Consider the following 17,631-nt stretch of genomic DNA (forward strand, 5'->3'; position numbering starts at 1 on the left):
TTCAAAGTATTTAAAAAACAAAAACAAACAGATACAGGGCTCTTGTAGCACAGTGATATGATCCCTGCCCGCAGACCAGGAGGCCTGAGTTCAAATCCTACTTGCTTCACATCTCTGAACAGATTGGTTAGAAAATATCTTCAGAGGCATGGAATCTATTCAAAAATGATTCAGTAGGCTGCATCAGTGATAAAGGTGTTGGCTTATCATAAACAGCTTAGGTTTCTTTCCAGGGGGTTCCAGTGACACTGCCTTTTAAACTGAATTCAAGTCCCACCTGTTTAGAGATGTGTAATAAATCTCTGGTCAGGTTGATTAGAAAATAAAGCATACCCAGCCTGTAATGGGCTTTTGCTTGTAAATACCTAATTAGCTGCACGGGTATTTAATTGGTGGTGGATGCTAATTATAAACAAAGAAAAGTCACAATATTTTACTGGTGGGAAAACCATTCAGTTGTGTGTGATAAGACTTCTCGATATAACAAAAGGAGGAAAAAATAAAGGAGACTCAGATGGGTCTTATAGAACGAGGTTAGTATCCCTGCCTCTGAACCCAGGGTTCTGGGTTCAAGTCCCACTTGCTCCAGAGGTGTATAATGACATCTCTGAGCACGTTGATTGGAAAATATTATAATGCAGAATCAGGGCTCTTGTAACATGTGACACTGTCCCTATCTCTGAGCCAGGTTGGCCCAGGCTCAAATCTCCCCCAAAAATGTGTCTGCAGAATTGTTTGTCCCAAGCTGAGATGAGCCTATGTATACCATGAGTCGTGGCTCTGTTTTGCTGTTCAATAATAAACGTTGTTTATAAATAACCATTTGTCAGTATACAGGGGATCTTTCAGCATTTAGAGTCTGCCATGATGCCCAAATAAAATAAAATAGACACATCAAGTATCAAGGCCCCAAAACCCTGCAGTAACAGTGTCTCCATGAGGAGTTTACCAGCTGGTGCCCTCTACAATCACCATATTGGAGTTTTGTAAGATCAGCAGGAGGGCATCTAATTTATATGTGACAATGTGTCATCAACACCAGTCAGTACCAATGCAGCTCAGCTGCCTCCTCGCCCCAAGCAGTCAGAAAATCCATTAGCTGCCCACAAAAAAATGTTTAGTTGTCCAGACCACATTGGAACCATTCTACTTATGAGATAATTCAATCTCCACTGGAACTTCTCACAGTGTTCTTACAATCAGTCAAGATCACATCAATGGAAGTTCCGCATTGATATTTGAATGGGAGTATGGCTGACTGATGCAGGTTTAAAAGCAGAGCTCAGAAATCCCAGAAGGGGCAGGGCGTCAGGAATTCAGCAAGCTCTAACAAAAGCAGGTTGCCATGACAGGGATAACACAGCATGGAGCTGGATGAACACAGCAGGCCAGGCAGCATCAGAGGAGCAGGAAAGTTGATGTTTCAGGTCGAGACCCTTCTTCAATAATCCTTGCCACGATAGGGTTCAGTTAGGGTGTTTCGGTTAGGGCAATTGCTTGTAACAATGGCTTGTAAATTGCAAGCCATTTCCACAATGTAAATCTAGAATGCTGGAAATGCACATCAGGTCTGAGTGAAAAGATAAGTTGCAGTGGGTGCCATTTTCGGAAATGCCATTAAGATATGATATGAACCCCTCAGCGAAAGTGCAATCTAATAACCATTCCCAGATGCCTACCATTCTGTGGAAAAAGTTTCTGGTAAAATTGTGATCCTCACTGGCGATAAAGTGCAGCTGTATTTTTGACACTGCTTTCATGGCCCATCTTTTATTGACAGGTGTGGAGGAAATGCAAGATGCGCATTTTCACAGTGGCCCAGTTGGAAGATAACAGCATTCAGATGAAGAAGGACCTCACAGTGTTTCTCTATCACCTGCGAATTGTAGCTGAGGTGGAAGTTGTCGAGATGGTATGAGGACAGTAGTAAAATATGATGATAAGTGCAAATAAGTTGCTATTTGTACTTCTAAGTACCACCAACTAGCGACACAAATGTTTTCCTTGGTTTCACCTGAAGTCAACTGAATTCAAGTGAATCAGGCAAATGGATTATAAACACTCCTTCCAACAACCCCCAGACATTATCCTGTAGATATTTGAGATATTTATGCAACCTATCCCACTATTAACATTAATATATCACTCTCAGAATATTAAAATGATCAATTCGATGTTAATGTTTCTTACTGTGTATATTATTCTGCTTAATAGCATGACAGTGATATCTCAGCCTACACTTATGAACGAACGCTGATGATGGAGCAGCGGTCACAAATTCTAAAGGAAATGCACCTAACAAAGAATGAGAGAGAGCGTGAGGTACCGGACCATTTGTTTTGCTTTACAAGAAGTCTTGTTCCAACCGGCTTTGAATTGTGAGATCTTAAAATATTGCACACAGCACATACTTTCTACTGATGTCGAAATCCTGTTTGCTCACAAGAATTCTGTCTATTAACATGACAAAGACAGTCATTCGCTTGCCAAACATACCAGCTGACACTGATCACAAGAGCCCAATTCAATCCCTGATCTGGGCTGAATAAATTGCTAAAATTCCACTTGACACCCATTGGGATAATATCAATTTATGGTGTCAATTTTATGAGAAAATTATTTTCATGATCAAAGATTGAAGGGAATGAAAATCAATCTGGCCGAGATATGTGGGTCAATGATTGAGGACTCTGGATTCATAATCTTATTGACTCTAACCTACACCTCCGGGCAGTATAGCTCCTTCCTTGGATTGTAGCAACGTTAAGCCACTCTTTTGTACTTTCTGTAAAGAATTCCATGACAGATAGAGAATCAGGTAGTTAGGAAACTTCTGCTTCCCCACAGTGCCTGGCATTTCTAACAGTAATCAATTATAACATCTTATTTTTGAACATCAGTAATCCAAAATATAAATTGTCACAAATGTCGAAGGAAGTGATGGTGAATGAAACCTGCAAGCCAAGAAATAACTTGCTGCCACATCTGGACGTTGTTTTAGAATCTCGACAGCTTGGAAGCAGGCCATGCACCCTATCGAGTCCACACCGAACAAGATCCAACGCAGACCCATCCCACACCATCCCACTACCCTCTCCCTGTAACTCTACATTCCCGTGGCTAATCGACCTAGCCTGCAGATCCCTAGACACTATGGGCAATTTAGCCTGGCCAATCCCCCTAACCTGCACGTCTTTGGACTCAAGAATTGAAGTCAGGAAGAAAGATTTACATTTACATTGCACCTATCACAACCTCAGGACTTTCAGCGAATAACATACTTTTGAAGCACAATCTTTGTTCCAATGTAGAAGAGAATCCCACAGTTTTGAGACCCTGAGAAAGATTTAGGTTAGGTGTCGATGATGGGTTTAAATTTTAACAATACAGGGATGTAGGGCGAAGATAAATATATAGTCAGAGCAAAAAAGGAAATTCCAAAATGTTATCGTGCTTCTCTTGAATTTAAAGCCAACCAAGTTACGTTACACTGAAGAACAATAATGAGAGCAAACTTTCATAAGCCACCATTCTGAGTTCAAGAAATCTCATCCATCATGAAAATGATTCAGTGCACACATTGCAAGATGTTTACCCTTATATTTACTTTGCAGTCACTTCTGTGTGACTCCTAATGTTTTAGCAAGACAAATTGAACTAAAACAATGATCAGGATGAGCATTGGCACCTCCAGGAGCATCATCATGCTGATCATTGCTCCACACACTGGAAGTAACAGAAAAGAAAATGCATTTACTATGTACATTAGCAAAAAACCAACAGTAAATGAATGCCCATGTTGTCTCCATGAACAGTACTCAGTCACTGCACAGTTGTGCCCATGTAAAGGGTTCAATGCTTCTGAGAGCCGTGTCCATTTTTGTTTTTCTCTATTATTCAGATTCAAAGCATCACAGATGAATCACGTGGTTCCATTCGTCGTAAACATCCCACAAAGGCCAAGCTACGCTTGAGCAGCCAGGACGAGCAGGAAGGAGTGGCTGTTGAGAAACCCGAGGAGGAGGTATCATTATGATTAAGGCTGATTTTTGGCTGTAAGAATGAGAGCAGCCAGCCCAGGGCTGTGGGTGAGATCAAGGCTAGAGCTGGGGAGGTCAAGCCCTTGTGTGGAGCTTTAGCCCTGCATGGCCAGGCGTTTACTTTGTTTTTCCACGTTTAGTAAGGAGGACTATAATATTTAACTTTTTAACCCTATTTCTTTATTTTTCTGCTTGTGAGTACATGTGACAATAAACCTAATTCTAATTCTCAAGGACCTAGGGACACTGGTTCAAATGGCAGCATAAATTTAATTTTATTTAGTTTTCACTCAGTAGTTTGTTTTGGGCAAGACTGTGAGATCAACTAAACAAAATGTTATAAGTGATGGTCTTCTAATTAATTCTTATTTTTAATTTGTTTTATCTGGATAGTAAATCCCTCCTTCCAACCCACAAGCTCTGTTGCCTCCACTGCTTTATGCTAATTTTGATCTTGTGTGAAAGTGTCATTTTGATCTATCATTGAGTGATAAAGGATTAGAATTATTCAGCAACTTTCATCAAGTTGCAAACTCCAGATGCGTTCTTGACTGCTTTTCGAACTGCAGCATTGATGCAGTATTTAATTGGTGTTAAGAGAATGTGGCAGATGGTTCTCACATTTCTTGACCAAAGTACAGAAAGGTGAAATAAAACCTGCTCTCGGGGGCTTGGTTGGTGATTGCTCCAATGTTTCTGACAGTAGGTGCGCCATTGCTGGGTGGGCACAGTGATTTTCAATTTTAGAAGGGGGCATTAATCCATTGTACCCATTCTTAATTTGAGACCTTCCAAACTCTATGGCCTTCATCAACATGAAGGGAAAAGCAATATTCTTTGAGAAACATCATTACTTCCAGCTGTTCCCTACATATCATCAATATCACTGATATAAAATCCTATAAATCCCTATCTAACCCCATTGTGCAATTGCCATCACCATAAAGACTGCATTAGTTGAAGGATGAGGTTAACCACTATCTTCTGAAGGCAGCTTTAAGGAGTTAATGAATGTGACCTTGCTAAGAGCTTTAGGTGTCAGAGATTTGACTCTATCATCATAATGAAGAAGTTTAGCCCAATTAAAATTTGATCCCAAGTCATCCCACTTGTTTCTCGCTCCTGTTCAATTCCCCTCATTTTCCCTCTTTTCAGGTTCAATTGATTCACGACAAAACTGCTTCTACTCAGTCGATCGCGTCTCAGTCACCTGCTGAGGAAATCAGCACGCCCGGAGAGAAAGTTCATATGACTTGGACTAAAGAAAAATTAGCCGGAGACAAAAACAAAAACAAGGGGCCAGTCACACCAGAGGAAATCCGGGATCTTTTCAGTATGAAACCGTGAGTGTGCTTAATCTGAAGTCGAACAGGGAAGGGAGCAAATGGCTAATTAAATATTTAAACTTTCTTGACACACAATAATTAAGATCAGACTGAGGATATTTCTATTCATACAATGATGCTATGCAGTTATTGGCACCTTCAATTACTTAAATTTTGAAATGGTCATTTTTTTCACTTAACGCTGCCAGTGAATGGGAAAATCTGTAAGTCACATTTATTCCTTTTTCTTTATTCCTTTATTCAGCTCATTGGTACATTTGTATATCTTGTTTAACAGATATTATGTTCCAACACAATTATGAGATTTACATCATTGCTTGGTTTTGGAACTACACCTTTAATTTAAGATAAAATAAGAATGTTACGTGACCTGCGTGCAGTCTTGCTTGACAGCACGCTTGTATGGTTTGATTGTAAGAGATTACCTGAAGCCTGGATTGTTTTACTTAGAAAAAGGTGCAAGGTGTTTACACTTGGACAGAATGGCAGTAGACACTGGAATAAGAGCTAATAGACTGAGTGTCTCCAATGCCCCAGAAAAGTATTGAGAACGTTACTTTGTAAATAGTGCATTAAGCTTTAAAATTCTGTTCCAAAATGAAAGAAAATTATGGCTCTCAGGGATAGTTAATCAGCATTTCTACTTGGACATAAGACCCATATGATTCATGTTGACATAGAAATCAAGTTTGAGGGGAATTGGGTTTTCTATTCTGCTAGGATCTAGGCATGGGAGGAAGCCATGGGCAGAAAGACCATATGGTCCATCATAGAGGAGAATGAATGAGATGAAGTTCATGGGGAGTTCAAATGAATGTGGAAGATTTTTCCGTAGAGGGCAATGTCTCCAGAAAAACTTGTATCGTGAAAGACGGTTATAGTTGTGAAAGGAAGAGATCAGCAATAAAGCTTCTAAAACTGAAACGAAAACCATTTTGAATTGATTCTGGGAGAATTGACTATGTATTTGAAGAGCAGAGCACCAAATACCCAAAAATTGGTTTTCTCAGTTCTGTCAAAGCGTTCTATTCTGTATTTTAAAGAATAATTTCCCAACAAAATTATTGTTTAGTTGTTGTGAATATAATTGGTTTGTTAGGTTAACATTTATAACATGAAAATTTGTACAATATATTTAGCTATTAACAAGAAGTTCAAATTTCTTTTTAAATGTTATTGGTCCCTACTGTAATCAAAATAATTCTCACAGTCCATTTGCATAGTTGCATTACACACTTGAGGTATTTTACTAAAGTGTTTCCTTTATTAGAACATGAAGAGGTGTCCAAAACAGCATTAACTTTTGTCACTCTTGATGTTCTGGAAGGGTAATTAGCTGCAAAACCAGAGGAAGTATGAGAAAATTAGATTTACAAAAACAGTGCTACAATCTAGAATAGAATATGACAGAGTAACAGAAGCAAATTCAACACTAACGTTTTAAAAAGGACTTGGCTAAATACCTGAAGAAAGACAATTGCAAGAGTATGGAACAAGAGTAGAGAAGTGGGACTAATTGACTATCTGTGGAGCTGGAAGAACACAGCAGGCCAAGCAGCATCTTGTGCTCCTAAGATGCTGCTGGGCCTGCTGTGTTCCTCCAGCTCCACACTTTGTTATCTTGGATTCTCCAGCATCTGCAGTTCCCATTATCTCTGGGGCTAATTGACTACCTCTTTTGAAAAAAAAGAGAAAGCCCAATGAACTGAATGTCTCATCCTCTACTGTATCATTCTGTGAAGTAGCGTGCATACACTAGCCATCCTCTGCTTTTAGTCTTTAACTCCCGTAGAGTATGCTGTGGTGTTTGTGAGAATTATGTTTTACAGCTCAATATCTTACTACATGGGGGTTGGGTATTAAAATCAACTTCGTCTCCCATGCTTAGATTTTTACCTTTAAATGTGCAGCTATGGGAGTCAGAGCAGTGAGATAACAATTTATTACATAACAAGTACAGAGCAAGTTATGTACATGTACACAACATGTTATGTACATAACAAGTTACGTACAATAGTTTAATAAAGAAGTGCGTACATTATTTCGGTCAATGTGCAGTAATGCACCAGACAGCAAAAGTTAAGCCTGTTTTTTTTGATGCCGTGTTTTTATCATAGAGCACGTTACTTATTGCACTACCATGTAATAAATTGATGCAAAGTTTTGTTTACTTTCACTTTTTTAACAAAGGGTAGCAGTCTTCTTCTACCTCAATGCACATGCAGTTTATTAAGCAATTTCCTGCCTGTTTATCTCTCTGTGAAAGTGTATGTCAGTTTACGTGCCTTTCTGTGTAGCACAGTATTTAATCCTCACTTCAGCAGTTTAATGATTCACACTACAAGTGCTGTTGGCTTTCTCTGTCAATTAGAAATCAGTCAAATGTCCGACGGATGCACACGGCAGTCAAGCTGAATGAAGTCATCGTGAAAAAGTCCCAAGACGCTAAGCTGGTCCTGCTGAACATGCCAGGACCTCCGAAAAACCGGAATGGAGATGAAAACTGTATCCTTTCCCAAGGGACAGAAACTATTATGCAATATCAAGGCATATTAGTTTAAATTGGTAGTCTAGTGCCAGTGTTATGGACCAGCAATCCAGAGAGCCAGGCTAATACTGTAGGGAATTAAAGCAAAATACTACAGATGTTGGAAATTTGAAACTCCAGTTCTGAAACAGACTCAAAATATTCAGTCTGTTTCTCTCTCTGCAGGTGGTACCAAACCTGCTGAGTTTCTCCAGTATTCCCTTTGGTTGTTGTTAATGACCTAGGGACACTGGATCAGATGCCATCACAAATTTAGAATTGAAAACTGACTCCAGTAATGGTGACGATTAAACCATCATCCATAATGCAGCGTGGTGGCACAGTGGTTAGCACTGCTGCCTCACACAGCCAGGGACCCTGGTTCGATTGCACCCTCAGGTGACTGCCTGTGTGTATTTCCTCCCACAATCCAAATATGTGCAGGTTTGATGGATCGCCGTGCTAAATTACCCATCATGTTCAGGTACGTGCAGACTAGGTGGATTATCCGTGGAAAATGCAGGGTTACAGGGATAGGGTGGGAGGTTGGGTCTGGGTGGAATGCTGTTTGGAGGGTCAGTGTGGACTCAATGGATCAATGTCGGGATTCTCTGATTCATTGATTTCAAAAAACCCCTTTGATTACCCAACACCCTTCACCCCATGGAAACCTGTAAGTAACTGCCACGAGCATCCTTTCCCCATCCAGAAGCAGTGTACCACTCAACACTTCCTACCCAAATAGGAGAGAATAGACAAAAGCCAGAATCAGTAAGAAATTCTGGGGAGAAGAAGCAGATAGAAAGAGAAGGTAAAAAATTATCAAAGGAAAGATGCAGAAAGACAGAGAATTAGCAACATTAAAATGGTAGAGGGTAGATTGGAGCAAGGCAATATTATTTGATTTGTGTGCAAAGTCACAGGAGATGGACTAGTGTATGCTTGATAAAAGGCGTGAGGAATACAATATACTAAGAGCACAGTGCAAGTATCACAGAATATTCCAATGCATGAGTCATGATTGCAGTATACAAATACTGCAGAAAATGCTAATAAACTAGAAGTGGCTGCAGGAAAGTACTGGGGGGCTTTCCAGTAAGTTAATTGTGATCACAGTGAAAATACTGAAGGAATTAGCAATAACCTACTTATGGTTGCAGTAAAAAATGCTGCAGGGGTTGCTAATAGACTGGAAGTGACTCAAGTACAATCCTTGTAGGCTTGTGGTCGAACTTGTGGTTGCAGTAAAAATACTGCAGGATTTACCAATAAACTGACCCATAGTCACAGTAAAAAGCCAAAGGAATTTAATACAAAAGTGGTTGTGCTTTTCAAATTTAAATAAAGATAGTTTTTAAGGGCAGTGCAGGGTGGAAACTGCTGACTGCATTTGTTAAATTAATATAAATGAGAGAAGTATTTGCTTGCAGACATGTGAAAAAAGAAACAGTAATATGTACTCTTTATGTTCATTAGCATTAGGCTCAATAGTAAAAAATGCAATTGTTTAGTTAGCTTTATGTTTGATGTTATAAATCCTTGAAGGACACAACAGAATGGTAGAATATAGAATGATTACAGCACAGAAGAATGCCATTCATTGCATCATGTCTGTGCTGGCTCTCCAAATGACCCATTTATCAATTGTCACTCATTCAGTTTCTTCCTATAGCCCTGCATATTCTTCCATTTCAGATAATGATTCAATTCACTTTTGAATACCTCAAGTGAATCTTCCTCCTCCACACTTGCAGGCAGAGAATTCCAGATCCTAACCACCTACTTCGTAAAACATTGTCCTGGTGTTGCCATTGCTTCTTATACCAGTTACCTGAAATCCAAGCTCTCTTGTTCTTGATCCTTCCACCAATGGGAACAGCATTTTGCTATTATTGTGACGAATTGAAGAATAATGAATCTTCTTAAACCCCCTCATCAACCTGAACTGACTTCATTGACTGTAGTAAGAATTTTTAGCATTTTTTAAAAATGCAGTTATATTGTACTTCAATTAATATAAAGCACCAAAGTAAGGACCTAATCGCAAGGTTTTCCTCAGTGTTTGAAATAGGAATTATTATAAACATAATAAAATATGATATCAAAGACACACATAAGCACAAGTATAGGGTTTAAAAAAGGGAGAGTGTTTAGTACAAAAAGTAGAAACAAGGATAGGCAACTTACAAAACTCTCGGAGTTCTTGATGAGTTAGGTTTCAATCTGAGACTGTAGTTGTTTAATTGATTCTAGTATTCTCAGCAGTAAAGCCTATGGACACATGTGAGTGTTCATTGAATGAATGGTTCTCCAACTCACTTTATCACTAGGCCCAGCTTTTTGAGACACTGAGAGAAACTGAGAGAGAGTAAACTTTCCAGTTCTACTGTAACAAATCCATTTACTTTTCTCTGCTCCACCTAAAAGCTGTTGCTTAAAATACAGTTCATTTGTGTCTTCTCATTTCAAGCTCCACGGTTTCTTTTTAGTGCTGATAACTGGCAGAGAATGTTCATCCTGTTATGTGAAACTTCCAGAAAGGTGTACATCAAAAAAGGAAATTCAAATCTGAATGCCTGGTTTCAGTTATTTTGATGGCATTTTAATTTCAATCAAAATAGGTCCTATTCATTGATTGTTTGATGAACTGGCTCAATTTGTGATCAGGTGATCGCTACAGTTATCTTAGTACAGTGTTTTTACTCTTTAAAAATGATTTTAGTCCATGAAAAATCCCAGATATGAAAATCCTGTTGATAGAAGTCGAAAATTGACAGCTCGTTTTTGACATGATCTTAACACTATCTACTTTGTGTAGACACCATATGGTTTTGAATTCCACATTTTCTCTCAGTCTTCTTTCTCCAAGAAAAAAACAGTTAAACCTTCTCTGATCTGATCTGCAGAACTAAAGTTCCTCATCCCTAGAACCATTCATATTAATCATTTTTCGACTCTCTCTATTTCCTCCTGTTGAGACTGAATCGGTATTCTAACATAAATACCTCAATCCTGTACTCTATTCCCATATTAATAAAATTTATGATTCTGTATGTTTTACTAGCCATGCTCTTAACCTGTTCTGCGGCATTCCATTCTGCCCTGTTGGGGCAGAATCATTGAAGAATGATTTATGCATTTATGCATCCAGGTCTACACTATAACTGCACCCCCTTGAGAATTGTATCCTTTGTTTTATACTGTCTCTCCTACATACTTCCTACCAAAATTAATCACTTCGTACTCACCTTCATTAACTTTCATCTGCTTCTGGTCTACCCTTTCCCCCAACCAGTTTGTTCTTTTTCAAATTTCTGCACTATTTTGCTCAGGGTTGTCAGTCCTTCCAAGTTTTAAATCAGCCACAAGTTTTGAAATTGTGTACTGTACATTAAGATCTTAGTTACAAATACATATCAGGAACAGCAGGAGTTCCAGCACTGGTCACTGAGGGACTGCCACTAGAAAACTCTCTCCAGTTCAGAATGCATCCATTAATTGTTACTCTGTTTCCTGGAACTCTAACATTTCTCAGTGTTGTGCAACACTTGATCAGACATGTTTTGTAAGTACGTGAAGAGCTTATCAACAACATTACCCTCATCAACCCTAAGATCATAACAAAAAAGCTGCAGCAAATAAAACACTTTTGGTCTCAAGAAATCCACGTTGACTTTCCTTTTGCTCAAGTGCCCATTAATTTATTCCAAATTATTGTTGATTCTGGAAGCTTTCTCACCACTGAAGATAAGTTACTGACCTAGAATTGCAGGGTTTATCTTCATACCTTTTTAAAATAATTGTAACGTTTGCAATTGTTCAATCCTTTGGCATCACCCTTGAGCCCAACAATGACTGGAAAATTATGGCCAGTTGCCTGCAGTTTTGACTCTCACTTCCCTCAGTATCCTTGGATGCATTTCATCCATTTCTCGTATATTATCAACTTTAACTGCAGACAGCCTATATAATATCTTATCAATGTAAAATTCTTCAAATGCCTGAATTACTTCATTTTTCACAACTCTGACCAATGCAGCATGTTCCTCCTTAGTAAAGATAGATGAATAAAACAGAATGAATGCTTCTTCCATGCTCCCCGCCTCCATGCAATAATCCCTGTTTGATCTTTAAGCAGACCTGCTCCTCCTCTTTGCATTTTTACCAAGTCCATCTGCCTACAAAAGACCAAGTCAAATAGTGACAAGTTTCCATTTATGTAGCACCTTCAATGTAGTATAGAATATGGAATATAAAACATGAACCATACAACATAGAACAGTACAGCACAGTGCAGGCCCTTCAGCCCACAATGTTGTGCCAACCTGTTATTTGACTAAGATGAATCTACCCTGCATAACCTACATTTTACTATCCTCCATGTGCCCTTCCAAGTCTCTGAAATTTCTGACTCCACTACCACTGCCGGCAGCACGTTCCACACACCCACCACTCTCTGTGTGAAGAACCTACCTCTGACATCTCCCCTATACCTTCCTGCAATCACCTTAAAATTATGCCCCCTTGTAGTTATCATTTCTGCCCTGGGAAAATGTCTCTGAGTATCCACTCTATCTATGCCTCTCATCATCTTGTAAACCTCTGCCAAGTCACCTCTCATCCTTCTTCGCTCCATTGAAAAAAGCCCTAGCTCCCTCAAAAAACTTGCCCTCCAGCCCAGGCAGCATCCTGGTAAATAGCTTACCAAAGCACTTTGTGCGAGCATAATCAGACAGAAATTGACATCACAACATATTAGAAATATAGGCTGAGCTGAAGCAAAGCTTGATCAAAGATAGAGGTTTTTGGGGGATATTCTTATGGAACAGAGAGAGACCAAGAAATGAAACTGCTTCGTGAGGAAGCTTTGGGTCAAGTTTGGGTCATCCTTGAAGGCAAGGATGAAAAGAGTGGAGTGTGAGGCTAGAATTAGAGGAGTGCAGAGAACTCAAAAGAGTCATGATGAAGCAATGGAGGAGGTTGAAGAGATGGGGATGGGTTTGGGGAGGTGCTGGGAGACCATGGCAGGACTTGGAATCATGGATGAAAATTTTAAAATCGAGGAGTGACTGTATGGAGAGCAAATATAAGTCAGTGAGCACAAGGGTGAGGGGTGTTCTTTTAGGTAGGATTTCAGTCAGCAGAGTAGTCAATGAGTTCAACTTTATGGATAATTGTTCATTTAAGTTGCACATACCTGCACTAGACAACTTGGGAGTTTTGATCTGTGTATTGGATTAAGTCTTGTTGTTTGATATTACCTGGACGTTTGTGGGAGATGGCAGTGTTTTCTTTGACAGATATTGCAGACATGGAATTCCTGGAGGTGTTGACAGAAGGTCTGGACCGGGTGCTGTTGGTTCGTGGCGGGGGCCGTGAAGTCATCACCATTTACTCCTGAGCTCCAGACTGCTGCCAAAATTTGCGCAATGAACCCATCACAGCTTTCTATCGGCAACTCCCAGTCTCTTCTCAATGTGTAGTGTTTGACATGCAGCTAAAAAAGACTTCCTTTCCAGCTCCTGGTAACAGTTTTTGTAAAATATTTCCCTTTGATGACAGGATAGGAAGGAGCACTGAACAGATAAGGAAGGGGAATGCTCACCTACATAGCTTCTTGTCTTAAATAACTTTGCTTATTGTTGTCCTTTCTATGCTTCATGTTTCCTAGGAATTCTTCATTCAGGTTGCAATATTAGAAAACATTTAGGGTCACTGAACACTTTTAAAACTATCATTAGTGTACATGGACACTCTGTAGGTGTAAGGAACCAGTTATAGGGTGTACAGCTATTACTAAAATCAGAAGCATTTGCATGAATGGACAAAATCTTTCTGAAAAAAAATTACAATTAAACCCTTTGTACATTGTGACCAGATTATTCCATGGCCCCAGCTGTAAGGATACAAACAGAATAATCCACCAGTTTTGGTACTCCTATACTTCACAATAGAACATCATGGCAAGAATTGACTTGCATGCATCTGTGATGCAGCCTTGTTAATCTGCAAATATTCAAACTGGTTTTATGGATTGGTTTTTATCCAAGTCAAGGTTGATCTGTTCAAAGTGGGTTCTGTTTCCAAAGGGAACCGGGGCAAATAAAAGCAGAAAAATAACTCTATTTTTTTTCGGTAAGGGGTGGGAGGGTAATGGGTATTGAAGAAATGATGTAAAATAGACTATGGTATATTAGATACAAATAAAGTAAAAATAAAATAAAACATAATATGGGGAACAAAAACTAGGGTTAGCAGATGTAATGTTCAAAATGCTTTATTTTTATTTCACTATGTTAGTGTTCATTTTGGTTGTACAGATTAGTAATACAATAATAACCCTACTCCTAATGTGTAAGTAACTGTAACATTTGTGGCTTGTTTCAGTGAGACAATAGTTCCCCATTGATCTACAGATTAATTGGACTCGTTAAATAGAGGTGAAAATGCTCCAATCATTATTGTTACACACATCATACTTTGGTGTGTATTCTCTAATAAATATTGCTTCAGAACACAAGTTTTGTAGCATGCATTTCAAAATATCAACCAATAAAATTAGCATCCTTTTTAACATACTTAGACTTCTTAAAGAAGTGGTAATTACTTTTTGTCTGCAGGAAATGAAGGCGAAAGATAATTATGAGCAATATTAATATATTTTCACAGATAAACATTTTTCACTGACCCTAAAAATAAAGAAATATTCAATTATTGCAGGTTGTGTACATACAGTTGTTTTCTAACTAAACTATAAATAGCAAATTACTGTAAGCTGCAATAAGGGCTGTGCGATAGTACTCAAATTGCTGTGTGAACCTAAGGAACTTATAAAGCAATCATTGATTACAAGATTCTGAAATTAAACATTTCCACAAGGAAAATCTTTGTATTAAGTAATAACCCTGCAATGCATATGATTAGCATATGTCATGTACCGTATTGTAGACATATTTAATTTCTCATTTTTCTTTCCATAACATATCAACATGATTATTCGTATTTTGGAGTTGTGTCAAATGTATGACTAATTAACTGAAATAATTTTAAAAATTTAAATGACAGCATATCAGATGAAATGATGGCTTTGGTGGCTTGCTCACAAAAATTAAAAAGTTGTGTCTTGTTAGCATTTCCCTTTGATAATTTTGTACGTATGGTATTTATTTTGTTTCATTGTTACAAATGACAATTGCAGTCTTTAGTTTTTGACCATTCAGTGCATTTAATCAGGGAATCCGATCAGAATCAATCTAATTCTATCAGTGCCCAAAACATCTAATCCGGACAAAGCAAATGGAAGGCAAACAAGTAACTGGCATGTTTACTAGAGATACAGTATAACGGAAGTCAATCCATCACAGCAAAGGTGAAAACTTGAATCTGAAGAAAAGCAAATTGTGAAAATTAAATTCTAACCCAAACAAGTGGACCTGAGATCTCAGACTGAAACAATTGATTGCAACTGAGAAAGTTTAGAATGCAGTTCGAAAGAGGCCACTTGGACCATCAAGTTAATTGCTCACTGCTGGGCAAACTGGTTAGTCCCATTCCAGATTCTATCCCCATGACCCTGCAAGTCTATTTCCCTAAATTTCCAATCCAATATTCCTTTTTTTTTAATATGCACAAGACAACATGAGTCACACTTTAACAGTCCATTGGAAAGGTAGCACCTGTATAACAAGGCACTTCCTCAGTACTGTACTGATGTGTTTGCCTAGATTCTGGACTCAATGTGAACTCATAATCATCTGTCTCAGAAGCAAGAGTGCAGCCATTGAACCAGACTGAGGCTTCTTCTTATAGGTTATTGCTAGAGGGATGGAGTTTAAAAATAGGGAGGCTATGCTGCAGCTGTATAGAGTCCTGGTGAGCCCACACCTGCAGTACTGTGTGCAGTTTTGGTCTCCTTAGTTGAGAAGAGACATACAAGCACTGGAGGGGATGCAGAGGAGATTCACTCGGTTGATTCCAGAGTTGAAAGGCTTGGATTATGAGGAGAGACTGAGTAGACTGGGATTATACTCATTGGAATTCAGAAGAATGAGGGGAAATCTGATAGAAACATATAAGATTATGAAGGGAATAGGTAAGGTGGAGGCAAGGAGGTTGTTTCCACTAGCAGGTGAAACTAGGACTAGAGGGCATCGCCTCCAAATAAAGGGAAGCAGATACAGGACTGAGGTCACAAGGAACTTCTTCAACCAAAAGGTTGTGAATCTATGGAATTCCCTGCCCAGTGAAACGGTTGAAGCTACCTCACTGAATGTTTTTAAGGCAAGGCTAAATAAATTTTTGAACAGTAAAGGAATTAAGGGTTATGGTGAGTGGGCAGGTAGGTGGAGCTGTGTCTCAAAAAGATCAGCCATGATCTTATTAAATGGTGGGGCAGGCTCAAGGGGCCGGATGGCCTACTCCTGCTCCAAGTTCTTATGTTGTTATTTTCTTTCATTAGTCCTATTATATCCAGTTCCAGTCACACATCTATAATGAATTGTGTTTCACCCTTGTGTATCAGAGCTCAAAATACTTTGTCTAAACACAATGCAAGTTAGAAAAGGCACAATTGAAAATTATTCTGTTAACTGTAGCTCACAGTCCAAATAGACACGATGTGATAAACCTGATGAATAAATGCTAAGGAAGGAATCTCATATCAACAGGATAAATGAGAGTTTCTGGCAAATGCTGTCCAATACTGGTGTGTAAAGGAAGGACATTGAATAATTGGTAATGTCTAATAATTATACTAGGAAGGCATATTGAACACTAGATCTAGCAGAGGCCACTAATCTCTACAGGTTTAATTTGATTTTCAAAGACCCTCAAACATTGGTACTCCCATGAACAGATCCAGAAAAATCCGAAGATTTTGACCTGTAGCAGTTCGTTATATTTGTTTATTTGCTCATTGATGGTTTCTTTGAATGAATGCTAATAAATATTTCTTATAAATGATAGTGGCAGATACACCAGAGAGAATGAGTGCTCCATGCATGAAGTTAACTAAGAAGGTCCCAGGAGAGGTAATATTTATGAGGAGTATTATAGGGAGTACTGAAATTGGCAAGAGATCTTGGAGTCCTGCAATTTAGAGGAGAGTGCTTCCCACCATACCCAGATCAGTGGGGGAGTGATCTGATGGGCCATCCATTTACAATGAGTGGGTGACATTATTTGGGATATAAGGATGAGTCTTTTTGCTCTTGATACTAAAAGGTTAATTGTGAACTGGAGCAATATTTACTGGTGGGGTGAATTCTCAGGTCTGTCAATTTTACAATTCAATTACAGTTGTAAAAAGTAAATGTCTATCATTCAAACACACGTTGATTTGAAATAAGATCAGCAATTCAGAGACATACTTATGGAGGATTGGTATTTGATAACTTGATAAACATGCAAACATAAGATGACATAAACATTCAAAGCATCTTCTAGTTCTCCTTTTCCTTCTGAGAAAATGAAACCTATGACAAATAGATTTTTTTATCACCATTTTGTTTTTAATATTTTGCTTTCATCAGGGAAGTATCTGCCAAGAGAAATGAATGTTCATTGTTAGACAAAAATTTTTAGAAACTGTGCCATGCAGTTTGTGGCCACAGGGTGTCACCAAAGTGCTTCAGACACGAACAACTTTTTTTCATATTATGCAGTGGAGTCCTCATATTATTGTTCACGAACTGTTATTGAACAGTTTAATAAAAAAAAC

The 17,631-nt window shown here is 38.6% G+C and overlaps 1 protein-coding gene across 4 annotated transcripts in view; it reads left to right on the plus strand.

The window, feature by feature from the left end:
- Positions 1 to 15,059, plus strand: part of LOC125461393 (solute carrier family 12 member 5-like) — a 987,635-nt gene extending 972,576 nt beyond the window's left edge. For 3 of the 4 annotated variants that reach the window (XM_048550117.2, XM_048550118.2, XM_048550119.2), the window contains exons 20-26: positions 1,781 to 1,912; positions 2,215 to 2,322; positions 3,902 to 4,024; positions 5,196 to 5,383; positions 5,575 to 5,589; positions 7,758 to 7,891; positions 13,223 to 15,059. In XM_048550117.2, the coding sequence (XP_048406074.1) occupies positions 1,781 to 1,912; positions 2,215 to 2,322; positions 3,902 to 4,024; positions 5,196 to 5,383; positions 5,575 to 5,589; positions 7,758 to 7,891; positions 13,223 to 13,314 (792 nt within the window). In that variant the 3' untranslated portion in view covers positions 13,315 to 15,059. The remainder of the gene's footprint in view (positions 1 to 1,780; positions 1,913 to 2,214; positions 2,323 to 3,901; positions 4,025 to 5,195; positions 5,384 to 5,574; positions 5,590 to 7,757; positions 7,892 to 13,222) is intronic. The other variant, XM_059652837.1, reaches the window with a different exon arrangement.
- Positions 15,060 to 17,631: the final 2,572 nt, after the last annotated feature.

Source organism: Stegostoma tigrinum, chromosome 19 (genome assembly GCF_030684315.1).
Source record: "Stegostoma tigrinum isolate sSteTig4 chromosome 19, sSteTig4.hap1, whole genome shotgun sequence".
Classification (NCBI taxonomy): Eukaryota; Metazoa; Chordata; class Chondrichthyes; order Orectolobiformes; family Stegostomatidae; genus Stegostoma; species Stegostoma tigrinum.